We start from the raw sequence: 20,777 nt of genomic DNA on the forward strand, positions 1-20,777 counted from the left end.
ATGTCTTTTTTCTATTTCTCTTCCAATACCTTTGTATTAATGCAGGGTTCTATGACCATGGGGTCAGTGAATGTGCTGCTGGGGGTCAGTGTCCAGATATATAAACCCATATTTTGATCATATTTCTTATCACAACTGCTTTAATGAATATTTAGCCTACTATTAATTTGTTGAGTAATAAATATGTCATAATGCTTAGCTTGGTAATGTTAAAGCAACTGTATGTAGTTTTGTTTATTTTTTTGACTTTGAAGCCCATACAGTTAAGTGAGTGGCATTCACTGTCATAAATATGCCAATATAAATAATATAGCTGTACACATGCTTTCATTGCTTGCTGTAAAGCAATCCACCCTTTTCACAGAATTTCACAGTGTTTAACCAAACGTTCATACTCCCAATATTATTAATAATGCCTCTGGATAACAGGGAGCATGGGAAATAAACAGTTATTTGGCTTATTAGTCCGTGTACCATCAGAATGATTTTTAAACTGATTTGTCAAGGTAAAAAAAGTTCATACAGTTGTTGTAAGTTATTTTAAAGTGTTACTGAGAAAAAAAGCCTTTTTATTAATAGAGCACACTTAGTCCTAACTTATTTGTCATATGTACATTGTGTTAGTGTTGCATTGTTTGTACTTTTGTTTATACTTTTGGCAAAGCGCTTCGAGCAATGGCTGAAATTGTATTATTATTATTTATTATTATTATTAATAAATTTCTGTATAACCCCCAAAATTGTGTTTTTTGTTTATTCTTTAAATTTAGACCCTTCTCACTGCAAATTTATTATTAATCTATTGCTATTTCTTGCTAAATTTTACATTCATAAATGTAAATTTTCAAAGAAAACTCCTTATTTTTTTATTTTCAGGAAAGATTTTGATATGTATGTAAAATCGTTGAGTAACTAATAATTCTATTGCATGTAAGACTCTCTTATGGTGTAAATCTTATAAGATAACTTAGTATGCTTTGGATTATTGGTTGTAACCCTCATTGTTTTTTTTGTTGTTCTCTCTTTGTCTTTGTAATTGTTGTTTTGCTATTGCATAATAAAAAAATAAATAAATAAAGCAACTTTCTAGAAGACTGGTTGTCTGGAGTCTTGTGCATCATTTAAATATTTTATTTATTAAGTGCAGTTTTTAAAAACGCCATATTTAAATCATGTAAAAAATTATATTTCTTATTTTTCTCCCTGTACATTTAAAAAAAAATACGCTTCCATTGCTATAGTAAATGAGGGTGCTGAATGAGAGGTAAAGTTATTTTGCGCTGAGTGTGTGTGTGTGTGTGTGTGTGTGTGAGAGAGAGAGAGAGAGAGAGAGAGAGTGTGTGTGTGTGTGAGAGAGAGAGAGAGAGAGTGTGTGTGTGAGTGTAACTGAGCAGCAGTAGTTTGATGTAATGGAGGGGCTGGGCGAGTCAGTCCGCCTACACGGGCTTTGTGTTGATGTTCAGGCGGTGCAACAGCGCTGACAGTCCGCGACCAGAACAGCATTCCCAACACCCATCCACCATTCAGAAAGAGAGAGGAAAGACGGTGTTTTGGGCGATTTGACTGTAAGGGAGTGGAGCTGGACTGAATCATGGCCACTTCAACGTCTTGCACGGGCTCCACACTGCTGCAGCCAATTAGTAAGATTATTGATCTGCCACTGGACCAGGTAAACTGTCACTTTAACTGGGATTTATGTTTCGCTTTTGTCATTTTGAGCCGTTTGCTGCACATTTGATGCGCACCGACAACAGCATGATATAAGAGCGTGTTGGTATGATATTCTTGTGTATGACATAACACGCCTGAAATTCATCTTCGCGCATTTCAAAACGCCCGTTTGCCTCCTCTTCATTTCTGTATTTTTCTCAAAATATTGGCTGATGGCAAGTGAGTCACACACAGGCTTTGTTGCTAAACCAAGTATGTTATCTGTTTAGACAGCATTTTTAGGGAAGTCCAAACATCACGCTCGCGAGCGCCCTGAAGCCCCGTGATGTTGTCTATGTAGGCAGCTCGATAGCGTTTGACACACCACCATAGTCACGATTTCGCCTGGTCTGGAGAGACGTTTGGCAAAAAAGAGATTATATTTACAGATGAGCTAAATACAACTCGTTGCAACATGAATTATTAAAGCAAAAGAACACTTCAGTTAAGGCAGTGAGACGATAATTGTTTCAGTTCCCCATTTTTTTCACGTTGTTATTTTGTTGAGACGTCGTCTTCTCAGGAGTAAACACAATTGTATTTTTTATGTGATTTACTTTAAAATTTGTACAAATGTTTTGCAAGACCAGAGATTTTTCTTTTCGTATCCTCTGGTAAATAGTGGTGGGGACTTTGATTCATCCATGACAAGTGACTCGATTCTTTTGAATCAGTTCACTAAAATGATTCATTAACTCGTTCCTTATTTCCTCAATTTTTTTTTCTCCTTTATAATACCACATTACAAGCACCTTTCAGCAGATGTGTTCTGTGGTTTTGTGGTTGCTGGAATCATTTGCCTATTGTAGATTTTTTTGTATTGATGAATTATTAATAATGCCTGTGGATTAATCATATGCCTCAGGTTAAGTCGTATCTTTCTATCATAACCCTCCACAAAACAAGAGTTATACGGCATCTTTTCCCAATGCTGCTGTATTAAACTACTGTGGATGTGTGATGAAATATTCATCAAATGTAGCAGCTAAAATCCTGGCTACCATGCATGAAATTAAGTGATAAAAAGTTTACTTATGTACAGTGAGATGTTCTGCAGTGCATCTATTTGAAAGCCAGTGTTTTATCAATGTGATATAAGAGGGCAGTTAAACATGAACTATCGTTCACATTTGCTGATCATGCAGAAATGTTCTTGATGGATGCAGCTTATCATTCAATTTGTCTACTGATACATGGAGATAGTAGTCATAGAGCAAATACACCAGACGTGGATGGCAAGACCTTTATCAATGTCAACTCCGCCAGTCACTTGTGTGTTCAGATATTAGGCTACATCATTAGTCTTGCTCTATTCCTACTCCAGAGCATTTGCCGTTGCACACATATCATACTTTTCAGCTTCTTTGACATCTTTATCTGGTGCTGCCCATCTCGTAATGCAAGCCTGGGAAAGAATGAGTCAGGAAATGCAGTCGTTCTGGAGTGTAGACATTCTTGCATTTCTTTTGAAACGTTTACCTTTATTTTATTTTTTTTACTTATGTTAAATATATTTTATTGGTGTGGGACCCAGCAGTGAAGTTGTAGGAATAGTAAACCCAGAAAAGAAATGTAATCGCTCTCAGGCCACCAAAGTGCAGATTGGAAACAGTTTTGAAGAGATTTAGCACTGCATCACTTGCTCACCAGTGGATCCTCTGCAGTGAATGGGTGCCATCAGAATGAGAGTTCATAAAATCATCACAGTAATCCATAACTCAAGTCCACCAGTTAATGTCTTGTGAACGAAAAGCTGCATATTTGTAAGAAACAAATCCATTATTGTAACTTTAAACCATTGGTTCAAGCCAAATTATGTCCATTATCCATAATAACGCTTCATTTAGTGAAAAAGTCTATCACCTTGTTCCCTTTTACGTCACAATCCACTGATATATTCTTTTATATCTGTTTTGGCCTGTAAAAGTTGCTTGATCTGTGCATATTTCTCTCCTAATTCAGATAAGACGACTTTTTCTCAGGAGAAAGCAATATAATGATGGATTAAAAGGATATAATCTTAGTGATGGATTTGTTTTTTTTTCAAACACTCATCTTTTCACTTCACAAGACATTAATTGATGGAGTCATGTGGATTACTTGTGGATTGATGTTTTTATCAGCGATTTGGACTCTCATTCTGACGGCACCCATTCCCTGCAGAGGATCCATTAGTGAGAAAGTGATGTAAAGCCAAATTTCTCCAAATATGTTCTGATGAAGAAACAAATTTGTCTACATCTTGGATTTCCTGAGGGTGAGTACATTTTCAGCAATTGTTTTTTTTTAGGGGGGGGGGGGTGAACTATTACTTTAATGGCAACATTCCTCAAAACATTAACCTATAGTTATCAACATAAATCAAGGATGGAAATCCAAGCAAACAATGTGGTTTTTGATCTGTAAGTCAATTTGGTTATGTCACAGCTTTAGTGCCCTTTGCTCTGTCGTTTGCATGCTTCTTCACCAACTTTTTTGAATGAGATTTTGGCAGGCGTCAAGCCTACAAACCCTCTCCCAATACAAGTCCACTCTAGAACTCCTGTTAATGTGACAGGAATCAATAACTCAGCCCGAGCACAACAGGAAATGAGCTGTCAGGATTACTACGTCCTGAGCTTCAGCCAAAACAGGAGTGAAGCCATATAGATCTGTTTATGATTATGCAAGATGTGGGTTGCTAGGCTGGGCTCAAAATTTTGTGCCGTAACATGACAGTGTATATTTGAAACCATAGCAGTTAAAATAGCCTTGTCAGTAAGGGTACTTTCCAGTCAGCCGCGAGAATTTCAGCTCCTAGGTCCTAAAGGTTGTGCTTTCCAGGTTTACATTTTATGGCACTATAATTAAATAGATAGTTCACCCAAAAGTGAAAATTCTGTCCACATTTACTTACACTCATGTTGTTTAAAACCTGCATTACTTACTTTCTTCTGGGGAACACAAAATAAGATATTTTAATTAAGTAACATTGGGGGCCAAAAACATTTCATTTTTGGGTGAACTGACCCTTTTAAGGGTGAGGTGTGTTATATTTTACAATACAAATCCCAGCGTAATATATAGTCACCTATAGGTTAATTTACTTGGAAAAGTGTAATAGTGACACTTTTTTTTTTTAGCTTTGCTGTATTTGATTGAGCAGCTCAACCAGCCTGACAACAGCAACATTGGATCAACCAATAGTGTGAGTTTAGGGTGTGGCTATCCAATGGCATTGCTAACCAATGGCAGATGGAGGGAGTGTTTGGGAAACCTATTTGAAAACGTTTGGGTTTTTTCCCATTTGATGATGGTGCAGAAATTACACTCTTTGACTTTAAAAACACTTTATGATGTTATCGGAGGTAGAAGCCAGTCGCTGACCACTTCTAAGGTTTTGATAGGCCGCAGCCGGTCTTTAAACCAATGACTGATGCTGTGTTCGGTTCCTAACGGTTCCTCTCATGAGGTAGTGCCTTTACTGAATATTCTGGTTGATCTTCAAAGGTTCATGATTGCCAGTTGGAGGACTCGTATAGTGTGTGGCCAAAGATTTCAAATGCACTGTGTTCCATTCATTTGTTAGTACGTCACTAGTCCACACTTGAAAGGACACTTCTTAGAGCAACCCTCATATCAAAGCCATTCAAAAGACCGGTTAAAATGTTGATGGCCCGTTCACACAAAGAACGACAACGACACACACTTTCAGCAAGTCGAACAGTGAAGAGTTTTGTGAATAAAATGACTAAATAATCCTAATTTACATAGAAAGATGTGTATTTGGACTGGAAGAAGTAGAAGCGCTACTTCAAAGCATTGAGCTCCTGGTTAAAGACTCTAGAGTCCAAGTCTCACTGGTTCCTGTTGAAAGGCAGGTGCATATGTTTTGTAGCGGTTTGTAATAAGGAAGCACAGGCCTCTTGTTGCTCACCCCAGTGAGCACAGCAGGAGCGTGAGGCACAGCCCTGATTTCTCAAAGGAGGTATATGCCCACCCTCTATCTCTCTAAATGGGCACTCTCTTGGGACCACTTGCCTCTGCTTGAGTTCTGCTTATGGCAGTATTGTACTAAAGTATTGTACTTTCTTTTTTGTCTTTAATGTGCTAAAGTTCAGCTTGGTCGTAATGTAGTTAGATTTTTTTTTAAACCGTGGATTGGATTGGTTGCTGTATATCCAAAACTTGGTTTAAGTTGAAGTTCTAAAATTACTAAAACTGAAAGAAAAATAACCTTAAATAGAAATATAAAAAAGCTTTTAATTACAAAAATTAAAATGAAATATAAAAATAAGAACTAATTTAAAGTATTAATCATTTAAATACTATAATAGTACATCAGTTATATTAAAATAACAGTTAATTTGCAGATTCAGACTTTGAAAATCATTCTGTGTGTGTTTATGGGCTTAGTAGAACTGGTTCTAATAACTTTAGCAATTACACAAACTAATTCATCTCATTACCTGTGAGGAATTTACGTGTGTGATTATAATTTCTCTGATGTGGTGAGGATGTAGAACTTGGACCAAGTTTTGCATCTGGAGGTTTCTGGCTCCTTCCTATATGTGTCTTCCAGGGCTGTCACCGAAATCATCCATTAAGAGACAGAGCCATATATTGTACCGTCAGTCCTGCTGATTTCATCAACCAGATATGACACCTTACATAAGAGGAAGATAATTATGGCTCTTACACTTTGCCATAGCTTGCCAGTTCAGGATTTTTCTCTTGGTTGTTGTTGTTCAGCACTTTTAAAGAAATAGTTCACCCAAAATCTCTTCCTCTTCCTCTTGTTATTCCAGACCTGTACGACTTTCTTTCCTCTGTGCAATACAGAATAAGATATTTAGAATTTTTTGACTAATCAGACACACATGCATGTGACATTCTCGAGTATGTTAAAGTAACACTCGAGCTGTGCTTACAGAAATGGCTGTCCTAACTTCACAGTGGCCTTCAGGGACATTGTCCAGAGTGGCCAAAGACGATGATTATGCGTGCTCAACAAGAACAGGAATGATTTGATGATGTTTAGAGTTCTCAAGTTTCTGGCTGTATCAGTAATGACTACATCTTACTCATCACGGCCACTGAGCAAAGCCCTAAATTTAAGGATGTACTTGAAGAGTTCTTCCCCTATCAATGGGAGACAATCAGCAGTAACTATTGGGACCTGGTATTATTGTCTTGTAGGGCGTGTTGGCTTGCTTTCTAAAGCACTTGTTTAGTAATCTGGCTCGCAAAATAGCTAGCCCAACGTCCCAGGACTATTATATCTTCCAGTCGGGCTACCAAAATGTATCACAGCCCTGCCTGACAGGCTATCTAAAATACAGGGTTTCCGTGGGCCCTTAAAAAGTGTTCAATTGAATTGAGTTGTATCAAATTTAAAGCCATAAAAAGGCTTACTTACCTTAAATGGTATAAGAAAAGTATTAATTATAATTTGAAGAGGTTATACATTTGGGGATGGAAAGAAGAATCGTGATCTGGCTGGATTAATCTTCAAAAGGCTACAATTTCCCTGAATAAATAGCCTATGAGCGCTGCACGTTTCAACGTCAAAATGCAGCACAAGTGTTTTTTATGAATAAAAACAGTCTTCAGAAAAGTTTCCATGGCATCTTTTTTTTCCATCTTGCTTGATAAAGTAGCATTTATGAGCGCAGCTGTTACCAGGAAAACTGCTATATTTCAGCTATTTCAATAGCACCACCTAGTGGCAGAGAATTAATTAGCATTTTCAATCATCCTTTCTACTGTTTGTTCAGATCAATGCGAATATAGACCCATGTTTTTACGCAGCAAACACATAGAGATACAAATGTGAAAAGCTAATGTGCCTTCTAAAAATCTAAACAATTAAGGCAGTAATAGTTGTATGTTTTAAATTAATATGAAATTTATGTTTGACTCATCCCTTTTCTTAAAAATGGTTTAAAGGCTGAAATGTGATGTTTTGAAGAGATTGAAGACTCTTTGTGAAAATCTGTATCTGAACTGTAAATCTGTCATTTTACGCTTTGTTACCATAGACATGCCCAACCCCACTCATATAGTGTTCATTTTACTTGTGCAGGTCTTAAAAGGGTCATAAAAAGCCTAACAATTCTGCAGATACCCTGTGAATCGTGAGATAAAATTATTTCCTTGATATTTGTGTTTTGAAAATGTTTTTGATTGCCATTTGATTTGATTGCCTATCCAAATTCCCAGATAAAAATTTTTCTTTTTTAATTTGAGCTAGTTACATTTTTTTTGGGTTACCAAAATTTGAAGCGTGCCTGCCTGAAGGGCTACCAGGGATTTTTACATTTTGCGACCCCTGGTAATGATAACATTTCTCTGGAGCAGTACAAACCTGCAGAGTTTATCCAAAGAATCTCAAAACTGTAGTTTAATATAGATAGGATCTTTTGGCGACACAGTGGCTGATGTTTGGTAATTGATGTGTTAGACTCAAAACCATCAAAGTACTGAAGAAACTGAGACAGATGTGTTGGTTGCTGCATCATCCCAGTTGTGATGTAAATTGGCACTAAGTTAAACTAAGTTAGCCATTGACTTCCATAGTATATTTTACCATACTTTGGAAGTCAATGGCTACTGTCAACTGTTTGGTTTCCCACATTCTTCAAAATAGCTTCTTTTGTGCTTAACAGAAGAAAGAAAGTCATTCAGGTTTGGGACAAATTGAGGAGGAGTAAATGGTGACCGATTTTTTCATTTTTGGGTCAACTATCCCTTTAAACGTAGTTGAAACATAACTCTGTGTATAAATTTTTGGGGAAGCGTCCGACCAGGAGTAATGGTTAAAATAAAACAGCATATGGATTTAATTGCATCAATAAGCTTTTTACCTGACAAACTTTAATTCTTTAAACATATGATGACATGTTATTTCCATATGAAAGTATGTTATTTCATGATTAAGTATATTTCAGCTAAAAAGTATTTTCACCATAAGTTACATGAGGCAAAAAAGTTAGATTCAACCCTAAGAGAATAAATTGAAATTCACAGCATTTCCACAACTTTCTACTACTCACAAATTTGAAGGCTGCTATTGGATCGTTAAAGGTAATATTATGCGACTGTGCATCTGCCTACCAAGGGATAGTTCACCCAAAAATGATATTTTGAAGAATGTTGGTAACACATCAGTTGGCGGTAGCCATTGACTTTCATAATATTGAAGAAAAACAAACAACCAGTGCTGTCAAACGATTAATCGCGATTAATGGTTTCCAAAATAAATATTTTGTTTGACAGCACTAAAAAAACACAGGGAGTTAATGGCTGTCAACTGTTTGGTTACCAACATTGTTCAAAATTTCTTCTTTTGTTTTCAGCTGAAGAAAAAACTCATACAGGTTTAGAACAACTTGAGAGTGAGTGAGTAAATGAGAATGAAAGGGTGAGAATTTTCATTTTTGGGGGAACTGTCCCTTTAAGAACACATGTTGCAGCCAAATTGATTACATATTTAGTTACAAACTAGCTAGTAGTTACTAAGCCTCTAGTGTGGACTTTTGTTCCAATTTAAGGATGAACTTATGAACAGCTGGTGCAACCCTACCCTGGTCTAAACCCCCAGTCAAAAGCAATGCTAACAGATCATCTTGAAGCAATTTTCTGTCTCTTTAAGACCAGACAGCATCTCTTGGCTTCTTCCAGATGGCATCTGTTGCTGACAATGCTCAGGTGTGATGTTATTTTGGACTGGTGCGTGTCTTGACTCATGGCTGATATGAAAAAGAAATTGATCTCATTTCAGTCGCTTTTCTTTTTCCGTGACTTGTTGTCAGTCTCTTTTCCAGCTTCTTTGGCAGCGATGTATCCTAGCAACCAGAACTATTAGAAACAGATTGTAAGTCATTACAGCTCGTAAGGTGAGATTGTCAGCGTGCCCCTTTCTGAATGCATGGTCTGATTTGGCGCTAATGCATTGTTTAGCCCTTTTCCTTTTGCAGGCTCATTATAAGGTGGTAAAGCTTGGTTCATGTCCAACTGCTGAAAGTACACGCATGGAGAATCGTATCTGAATCAGCGTGCCTTAGTCTTCTCCAGCAGATGCTCTTTGTCCCAGGTGGATCATAGAATTGCAGACAGCATTGAAGAAAACTGGTAAATGGAGGCATTAATGGTCATTTAAATCGGTAGAGCTGAGATCCAAACTGAGTAAGACAGGAAAAAAACCCTGAGACAATAGAGTGCAGAGGCCAAAGGAATGAGTCCTAAAACCCGGAAATGAGTAAGCGTTTTTGAACTTCCAGTTCCATGGTCCCGAAGTCAATAGTTTAGGATTTCTTGGTGACACATAACGTCTAATATTACATGTAACTAGAGCTTTACTAGTTAGTGCACACTCCTCAGCTTTTACTTACACAGAAGACTTGACAAGTTATATTGTATGTGACTCAACATATGGTCTTGTTCTTCTCACCGTTTTCCTTATTTTCCTCAGAAACAACATTAGATGACAATTGATGCCCTATGAAATCGGTTTATTTTTTTTCAAAATTCCATTTTTGTTTCCATTTTAATTATTCTGGATTCAGTTTTTTTTTTATTTGTTTTTATCTAGACTCTATTTTAATGGTTAAATAGAATTGTATTAATCAAAAAGCATGTCTAATGAATATAAATCATGAAAGGTACAATATTATTATATATTTTACAAAAATAGTTTTTAGGGTCCTATGAAATATATATATATATATATATATATATATATATATATATTTATTTATTTATTTATTTATTTATTTATTTATTATTTTTTTTTTCTCAAATTGTTTTATTTTTTACCAAATTCTGCTTTCCATTAATTTTCTGGATTCCAATTTAAGGGTTTCATTAAATATTAATAATCAAAAGTATTTCCAGAAGTACTGTGTTGTGTATGTAGATTTTTCTGCTAAATAAATTCTGGTAAATAATTTTCCTGGTTAATATTCCTTTAAATATACAGTTTTAATAATAATTTTATTAGCAGTAATAGTAGTACTATCATTACATTAAGCAATAGTTCTGTCATGGTTTCTTAAAGTTAAACCAAACTTTTATTTTGAAGGGTTGCTGTGAAGACTTATGATATGACGATAGTTTTACTCAAAAGAAGCGGTAAAATGGTCATAAAGTGACTCTCAGGGCAGTTTTAGATTTTAGAGATTATGTTCATGTGTTCATGTACTGTACTCATATTGAGTCGGCAGAGGCTGAAAACAGCATGTGTCGCGTGCGCTTCAGTATGTGTGTTGTAAACGAAACCACGCATCTGTGTCATTTACACGGACGGAGACACGCAGAACATGCAGGATTGTGACTTGATTCCGTGATTATTTATGACTTGATTCCGTGATTACGTCCGTGTTTTTTCATCGCAGAAATCATAGTAATACTAAGATGAAAGTAAATAATACTAAGATGGCGGCGCGCGCAGTCGCAGCAGCTTCTCTCTCTCCCGACAAACCGGTGTTTTCGTGTTTTTTGTCTTGTAAGTCGCAATGTTTTTGCACATCTTCGTCTCGTCTACCTGTCTTTAAGCGCGCATACAGTCGTGAGTTTCTGCTCGAGGTCGGCAGAACCACATTTTTAGAGTTAAACTCCGCGCACACTGAAGAGCTGCGGGACCTCGGTCTGCTCCGAAGGCCTTCTCCATCACCGACCCCCACTACTGCATCTCGCCCACAGCGGAGGCGCTACAAGCGGCGTGAGAGGAAGCAGAAGAGGGGTAAGCGCGGAGGTATCCGAGCTAGGCTAGCGGCCAACCCACACAAGCCAGCTATCCCCACCATCGTACTGGCGAACGTACGCTCTTTGGACAATAAACTGGACTACATCCGACTACTCCGCTCGACTCAGAGGACTGTAAGAGACTGTTGTGTTTTTGTGTTTACGGAAACATGGCTTAACAACAGCGTACCGGACTGCGCCATACAGCTTGACCAGCTAACATGCTATCGAGCTGACAGAGCTCTCGTCGAGGGAGGTAAGATCCGCGGCGGCGGGCTTTGTGTTTACATCAATGATGCGTGGTGTCGCGACGCTGTTGTGGTCTGCAAACACTGCTCACCCCTGGTGGAGTTTATGATTATTAAGTGCCGGCCGTTCTATCTACCGAGGGAATATTCAGCCATACTGCTCGTTGCTGTATACATCCCTCCCAGCTCCAGCAACAACCACAGGAGTGAGGCACTAAATGATCTGTACCAGCACACCAGTGAGCAGCAGACAGCCCACCCAGATGCTTTTCTTATCTTGGCTGGGGATTTCAATCACGCAGACTTAAAGAGTGTGTTCCCAAAAATTCACCAACACATAGACTTTCCAACAAGGGGAAAAAACACTCTGGACTTTGTTTACACCACCCAGAGAGGAGCTTACAAGGCCCTCCCCCTCCCCCACCTCGGAGCCTCAGACCACATCACTGTCATGCTAATGCCTGCATACAGACCGCTCGTTAAAGTCACCAAACCAGTTCACAAACAGATTCAAGTGTGGCCGGAAGGGTCGTCAGAGGCACTTCAAGACTGCTTTGACACCACTGACTGGAATATGTTTAAACAGGCTGCCACATACAACAATACTACAGACCTCCAAGAGTACTCAGAGACTGTTACTGCCTACATCTCCAAGTGCATTGATGATGTAACGGTCACAAAGTCTATCACTGTCCGGGCCAACCAGAAGCCGTGGATGACAGGGGAGGTCTACAGACTTCTGAAGGCTCGGAACGCTGCCTTTAGAGCTGGAGATGAGGAGGGCCTGAAGACAGCTAGGGCCAACCTATCCCGCGGCATCAAAGAGGCCAAGAGACAGTACTCCAGGAGGATAGACCATCGTTTCAGCGACAGCAGAGACACGCGGAGCCTGTGGCAGGGGATACAGACCATTACGGATTACAAGCCCCCACCACAGACCTGTGACAACACCATCCCCCTGCTGAACGAGCTGAATGCCTTCTTTGCTCGCTTTGAGGCACAAAACAGCACCACTGCACAGAAGACTCCACCTCCTCCCGGCGACCAGGTGATGACGCTGTCCCCGGACAGTGTGAGGAGATCCCTCAGCAGGATCAATGCACGCAAAGCTCCGGGTCCTGACAACATTCCTGGGCGTGTACTGAGAGACTGTGCAGTGGAACTCACTGAGGTCTTCACAGACATCTTCAACATCTCACTAAATCAGGCTGTTGTCCCCACATGCTTCAAAGCTACCACCATCATTCCAGTCCCTAAGAAGTCATCTCCATCCTGCTTCAATGACTACCGTCCAATAGCACTCACTCCCATCCTCATGAAGTGCTTTGAACGGCTAGTCTTGCACCACATCAAGTCTGTCCTCCCCCCCTCCCTGGACCCCTTCCAGTTTGCATATAGGTCCAACCGCTCGACCGATGATGCCATCACCACTGCCCTCCACCCAGCCCTCACACATCTGGAGAAAAAAGACTCATATGTCAGGATGCTGTTCATAGACTTCAGTTCAGCATTCAACACAATCATCCCTCAACAGCTCACTCACAAACTGGCCCAGCTGGGGCTCAACACCTCTCTGTGCAACTGGCTGTTGGACTTCCTGACCGGGAGACCTCAAGCAGTACGGGTCGGCAGTAACACATCCAGCACCATCACACTGAACACTGGGGCCCCCCAAGGATGTGTGCTGAGCCCCCTCCTCTTCACTCTGCTGACCCACGACTGCACACCATCACACAACTCCAACATTTTCATTAAGTTTGCGGATGACACGACTGTGGTGGGTCTCATCAGCAACAGAGATGAGACAAACTACAGGAGCGAGGTGAGCCGCCTGGCCGGGTGGTGCAGTGACAACAATCTCTCTCTGAACGTGAAGAAGACGAAGGAGATTGTTGTTGACTTCAGGAGAGTACACACTCAGCATGCCCCTCTGACCATCAACGGTGCGACTGTGGAGAGAGTGAGCAGCACCAAGTTCCTGGGTGTGCACATCACTGAGGACCTCTCCTGGACTAACAACACTGTAGCACTGGCCAAGAAAGCACAACAGCGTCTCTACTTCCTCCGCAAACTCAGAAGAGCCAGAGCCCCGGCCCCCATCATGTGCACCTTCTACAGAGGCACCATCGAGAGCATCCTGACTAGCTGCATCACTGTGTGGTATGGCGCTTGCAACGCATCCTGCCGCAAGTCACTTCAGCGCATAGTGAGAGCAGCTGAGAAGATCGTTGGTGTCTCTCTCCCCTCCCTCCAGGACATCTACAGCACCCGTCTCACCCGCAAAGCCCTCCGCATTGCAGGCGATCCCACCCACCCGACACACAGCTTCTTCAGTCTGCTGCCATCCGGGAGGAGACTGCGGAGTCTCCAGGCGAGGACCAGCAGACTGAAGGACAGCTTCATACATCAGGCTGTCAGGAAGCTGAACTCCCTCCCGTCCTTGCCCCCCCTCCCCTCTTTCACCCCCATTTAACACAGCAACACACTAGGAACTCTGACTCTGTGACACCCCCCCCCCCCCGACCAACAAACTGTAACCGGCACCTGTCACTTGTGCAGCATTGGCTGATCACTACCCATCCAACATTGACTGCAAATTACCTCTTCGGATAGTCTGACAAAAACTATCCGAACAGTCTCTTCGACTTGTCACTTTAACAGACTGATAAGCTCTTCTTGCACTACACTCATAACAAAACAAAACATCTGCACAGTTTTGTTTTTGTTTTTGTACATTCAACTGGTTTGCACTCCATCTATTCTGCCATGTGCCTTATGCACTTTATCTATCTCTCTTGTTTTTATTTTCTACAATGTCCTCAGACTGATAAGCTCTTTTGCACTACAAATATATCTACACAGTGTTGTTTATTTAACTGGTTTTGCACTCTATCTGCCATGCGCCTTATGCCACTTTATCGATCTAATTCTTATTTTTTTTTTCTACAATATCCTCATTTGTATAATTGTATAGTTGTATGTACATATGTTTAAACTGTATTTATCTGTATCTGAACGTGTTTAATGTTAACTGTATGCACCAAGGGTCTGAGAGTAATGCAATTTCAATTCTCTGTATGTATGTACTGTACATGTGGAAGAATTGACAATAAAGCTGACTTGAACTTGAACTTGAATAGAACCCTACTTTTCTCGTTTGGACAAGCTTCTGTTTTTGATTGTCATCCAAAATTAAGTGTTGAAATTGACAGGAAATGTCACTGGCACTTGTTCTAGAGAGTTACTTCTGTAAGTGAGGGTGAGATTTTTGCATCGTTTTTGTATTGGCTAGCTGTTTGGCTAGTTATGTATTCTGTTTGAGGTGAGGTGAATGGCAGCCGTTTGTCATGCAGGCCAGGCTTAAATGGTGGTTTATTTATAGCCGACCAAGGAAGCTGTGATCGTTGGATGAACATAAAGGGATGTAGCCAAAGCCTGCTGCCGGTGACAGGAGTCTTTTGTGTTTGGTGAAGTGTTTGAAAGCAGGAGATGCTGCTTTGTGCTCTGTTCTGCAGCTACAGGTTTATATACAGGAGGGCAAAGGACAGTACAGCATGTGCATTTGAGGAGCTTCTTGTTTAATTGAAATAAACTAAAAACAGTAACATTGTGAAATATTACTTCACTTTAAATTTCTTTTCTAATGTATTTTAAAATTTAATTCCTGTGATGGCAAATTCTAATTTTCAACATCCATTACTCCAGTCTTCAGTGTCACATGATCCTTCCTTGTGGTGCCCTAAAGCTATTCCATGTTTTTCTTTTGTTATTTCTAGTTGACTTTTATTTTTCTGCTTTTTGGAGATTTGAAATGTTTATTTGAGTTCCTAGTAAAAGTTCCTCAACAAAACATTCAGAAGATGCCATGGGAAGTCACAACTAGCTCATGTGCTCACCCTCTCTCTCTCTTCGTGGTTTCCTGTAGTTTCCTAGTATGCACCGCATGTGATGATGGACTTGCTGCAAGTATATAGTTGTGTAAGTACATTCCTAGACATACAACATGAGGGAATTTGGTTGTCGTCAACACGTGTGGCCTAACCACAACAAACTTTCATTGTACGTTGGATGAACATCCTCAGCTCCCATGGCCTTATACGAAATCAGTGTCCACTGGTTAATGATTCAGTATGTTATCCGGGTATTGTTTAGAAAGTCTCTTTCTCTTCTCAACGGATGTTCAGGCGAAGTCTGGCTGGAAAAGCCACGTTTGATGTTCAGCTAGAGCAGACAGGCCGTTGCCGCCTCTGCTGCTCTCGGTTTTCAGTCTCTCTCTCTCTCTGTGTGGATGAATTTTAGAAGGCAACCTGCTTCTGTCTTCTTTATTTTGTGCCCTTACCAAGTGAACCAATGAACAGAGTACCATTACTTTGGATGATGTAATTGGGAGTTGATCAACATTTACTTCAAAGATTGTGGGAAGTTGTGGAAATATTTGAAATGTTAAATTTGGGAGATTGAAATGAAGACTTGCCTTCAGAAATTGAAATGTACATATATGCTCTTCTGTACTTGAATAAATGTTTCCAAACAGTGTTCAATGTAGATGTAAAATCTGTATAATTTAGAAAATGTCATAAAATTGGGCAAGTTTACTGCTTAGCATCATTTTTGCAGTAGCCCGTTGATGTGATCATTTCCTCCCACTGTCCTCATTGTACAGAATAGCCTGGAGAAAGGAAAAAAACAAACATGAAGGGTTTTTATATGTGGATGTTGATGTTCGATTCATGTGCCATATGTCATTAAATTAGCATGAACTCCTGGTTTTGTTTTAGTAAAGCAAATATGAGTGAATATAAATCGTAAATGTGAGGACTGAATTGAAATGAATATGGAAAATATCATGAATGATACTGAACTTGTCTCTTGGAGGTTAGCTTGAGCAAAGCTCTGGAGGAAATGTGGCTTATCTTGGGAACACTTCTGCCACACTAGCCACTTATCAAGTGAAGTTGGATTTGCTGCCTTGCTGCGACCTATTTTAGAGATGGATTGTCAAGTGAATACGCAAGAAATGCATTCAGCCCAGGAGCAGAGATGAGGAGGCGTCTGCTGGCAGGCTGTTATATGTGCATTGGAGGTGTTGGAGAGTCACACAGGTGCAAAATGAAGTACAGAGTAGATTCCCATGGGAAACGACAGGTGCCACACGCAAATTTGGCAGGCCCGACTTGACAGGCTTGTTCCTTGAAGCAGATTTCTGCGTAATTCTTACCTTTGACTTCCAATTTTTCCTCAAAGTTCTTTAACTAGTGGCGCCCAGTATATTGGCAATGTGTTATTGGCTAATAATTGCTAGAAGTTTGCATCATTGTTTTTTATGCTTTGTGTGCGCTTGTTTCAATATGAGTCATCTGCATTAACAATATTTAATTTTCCGTATTCATTGTTTCACGAATAATAAAACACATCGATATATTGAAGGCTGTTGACGTGATAATTCTCACATTCCAGCTGCTCATTTTAATTGTTTACTTGGCAGATGGAGGTATTTTTTTGCTGTTTATTCTGTGCCTCACGTCATGAGCGTTGTATTAAAAGAAGTTTAACTTTTCGAGTCTCGAATTTTTCGAGACCATTAATTCTGTAGCGCTCCAGTGTTTTTTTTGATTCGCACATTAAACATCCGTCTTGTCAAATTTAATAAAATGTGTGACTATATTTTGAGTGTTTTTATTGATTAACTAGCTAATTAGAGCTACTGATATGAAATGATTACAAATGCAACCCCCCCCCCCCCCCCCCCCCCAAAGTTATTGGTATTCACAATGACACTCTATTCGGTAATCCGTTACCATGAGTTCTATTTTTGATGCATCCATATCTTTTATACTGTAATTATGTGTGTATGATTATGGTTTACTGAATGTCTGTGTTTGCTGATACAGATTATCGTTGATGCACTTTGGATAAACTCTAGTCTCGTGTAGCCAGACCTTCAGACTGACGGCTGAATGTCTGGAATCCATGGCAACTCTCATTGGCCAAGGCCCGCCCATGAGGCCGTTTGACCGACATGTAAAAAAACCAATCACATTTCGTTTCGTTCAGCGTCACGTTTCGGGGCGTGGAAATGTCACCACAATAACAGACCGGTGTGCAAAACTCTAGGAAGTATTTTAAAGATTCAGTGCCACAAACTTTAAATATTTCACATACTTTTGAAAATCCAGCGTTTAGTTGATCCTGATAAGCGCTCATCGTCGCGGTTTTAAACATGATGGCTTTGTTCTTTCATGAGGGGGTTTGGCGTCACGGCATCTTTGTTTCCAGACGGAACGTTAAAGAACACAACACGCACGTCTCCCGGAAATCCTGTATAATTCAACCTATCCGATGACGACTTTGAAACTCCTAAAGTGTTTCCACTTTTGTGTGCCATATGCATCAGACGTTTAGCCAATGGTCCGTCTGAGGCTGAGACTAGATAAACTCTGACTTAAGTAATGAGGAACAGAACTGTTCCAGACACACACTGTCTTATCATCCTATTTATGATGTCTACTAAAACATGACGCAACTGTGCTGGAACCTGTATGTAAGTCTGTTTGAGAAAGCGATAAAGTGCCCATATTCTAGTGTGCATCATTAAAGACATAAGTCTATGTCTATGTTTTTATATCATTTAAAAAAAAGTTATAACCAGTCTTTGAGAAAAAGAAATGGATGAATAACTTTTAAGACTTGTGTAATAGTTTATGCAACCAGCCATAGGACTGGTTACTTGCTCCATAACTGGGCCCTGACGTTCCTGTGAGGGTGATGGGAGATTGAGATCTGTGTAAAATCATGCCTGTATAGAAATGTGTCAGACCTGTTACTGGCAGTCTTAAAAGAACAGCATTCCACAGTACCACTGTCAGTGAAGTTTAATGTCCCTCCTCAAAGCTGATCTGCCTCCCTTTGGCGAAGTTGAGCTCTGTTGAGCAGTTGGTTGCTTGGATACCAAATTGTGAGCCCAAGCGGAGCAGTGACATGTAGTCAAATGGAACAAGTCTTGTTTACCCCCTGCTTTGTTAATGAAGCAGCTGCTCTATCATAAAACATAAGCACATTTGAGACAGTTTTGCTGTAGGGTGTAGCAGTTAAAAAGAGTAGCTCAGCAAATAAAAGACATTTATTTTAAAGTTTGGACGCGCTGGGCTTCATGTCCTAGGGACTTTCTTTCTATTTTTGAGTGTATATTGTGAAGGGCCTCAAACGAAAAAAAGACTAAGACTAACTGAATTTGTTTGGCCATGCTACGCTTCTGAATTTTTAGTTTGGTCATTTTTTTTTTTTTCTCTTTAAACATGCTACTTGCTATAATAGCTAAGAAATGTGCTTGTTTTGCAACTATTTGGTTAGATTGTTAGTATCTCAACCCATAACATAAAATGTTCAATTCAGATCAAATATTTGGTGTTGCTTTTTATTTTTATTTCTTATTTTGAATGTAAAACGTTCCACCCATATTTAAAAAACCTAAAAATTGTCTGAATAGTGCATTCTTCCTATTCCATGTATTTTGATTCTGTTCGATATTCTATTTGAAGTTCAGAGCTCTAGGAAAAACAGAGCAAGGATCAGTGTCTTGCATTTTTCATCTTTGCCAGGAATCTCTGCCAAGGCTCTTTGTCATCGTTAAACCTGACTGGCAGTGCCATAGATAGCTTAATTGCTCTAGGTTTTGTATTGCTTATTACAATGATATTGATTACCATTTGAGTGCTTTGAAGTGATTGTGTGTGTCTTCCTTTTTAACTGAAGAGCTCAAATGAGTGCCTAACCTCTGTTTTTATGCTATACCAGTAATATATTACATTCCCATGATGAATTATAGAAGTGAACCTCTTTCTGCAGTATTCATTTACTTTGAGGACTCCTGTATCCAAGCTTGACTCTACTGGTCAAGTCTGATATCTGAATCAACATGCAGCATGTTTTATTGGTTGTGACACTTTTTCTGAGCTGGTGTCCATGCAACAAACTCACTTTTTAGTCAACACAGCCTATATTTTGAGTTTACCTGTTTTAAGGCTTGTTAACTAACTGCTACGATGAAATAGTGTATGATTAAACTTTGACGCATGTCTCTAGTGAGCCAAAAATGTGCTCACATTTGAGGCTTTGAGGGATCTAGAGGGCCATCTGTAGGAATGGCCCACTAAGCCCATTGGAATTAACTATTTTAAGCCTTCAGTTTTAGGGCCATCACATAAATGGTGAATAGACTTTAGTCAGCCTACGCCTTATTTAATAACAAACCAAAATTGGGCTGTTGTATCAAGTCTGAAGCAGGTATGACAGGATAATGCAACAACCATTAAAACTCTTCCATAAAAGTCTGTATAAAAGGTTGTCAAGCTTCTTTAGCCTACCGCTAACGAAATTGAACGACATATTGATGTTAATTTTCATGTTAAATCTCCTATTCAAACATTAGCTGGTGTTAGATTTGTCAGAATGAAAATGGAAAATCCAACTATAACCAGCTTCTGCTGGTTCAAACTGGTTTAAAGCGGTTAATCGGTTGTTGTGACCAAGGTCCCTTCATCTTGGTGTACCTAGAGCTGGTAGAGCACCATACCTATTTTGGGGATCTGGTTGAGCTGGTTAGCCCTGTTCCAAACCACATCTTGACCTAGTTGACTGGTATGACTTTTTTTCCATTTAATTAATGTATTGTTTCCTTTTAAGGTATTTTTTTCTTTTCTGAGTGAGACCACAGGACCTACATCAGGGCTGTCCAAACTCGGTCCTGGAGGGCCGGTGTCCTGCAGAGTTTAGCTCCAACCCCAATTAAACACACCTGAAGCAGCTAATCAAGCTCTTACTAGGCATGCTAGAAACTTCCATGCAGGTGTGTTGAGGCAAGTTGGAGCTAAACTCTGCAGGACACCGGCCTTCCAGGACCAAGTTTGGACAGCCCTGACCTACATGAACCTGATGCTATTTTTAGCCTCAGAGTCTATGCTACTTGATTATTCATAATAACTCCCTGAGCGTAGTCAAGGATACTGACTGTAAACATGACTTGCCGGTCAATTTTCCGTTTCATTGACCAGAGACGCTTTTATAAAAACTACTCCGGTCACGCCTCCTCGTCACTCT

General features: G+C 39.7%; 1 protein-coding gene across 2 annotated transcripts in view; it reads left to right on the forward strand.

Moving 5' to 3' along the window:
* Nucleotides 1–1,207: 1,207 nt before the first annotated feature.
* Nucleotides 1,208–20,777, forward strand: part of LOC306885884 (lysophospholipid acyltransferase 2-like) — a 78,918-nt gene continuing 59,348 nt past the window's right edge. Inside the window, exons 1-2 of one of the 2 annotated variants that reach the window (XM_079442680.1) lie at nt 1,399–1,669; nt 3,673–3,967. Coding sequence is in view for 1 of the 2 variants with exons in the window: in XM_079442679.1 (XP_079298805.1) it covers nt 1,592–1,669 (78 nt within the window). In the remaining variant the exon portion in view is untranslated. Of the gene's footprint in view, nt 1,670–3,672; nt 3,968–20,777 lie in introns of both variants that reach the window. The other variant, XM_079442679.1, reaches the window with a different exon arrangement.

Source organism: Barbus barbus, assembly GCF_936440315.1.
Source record: "Barbus barbus genome assembly, chromosome: 20".
Classification (NCBI taxonomy): Eukaryota; Metazoa; Chordata; class Actinopteri; order Cypriniformes; family Cyprinidae; genus Barbus; species Barbus barbus.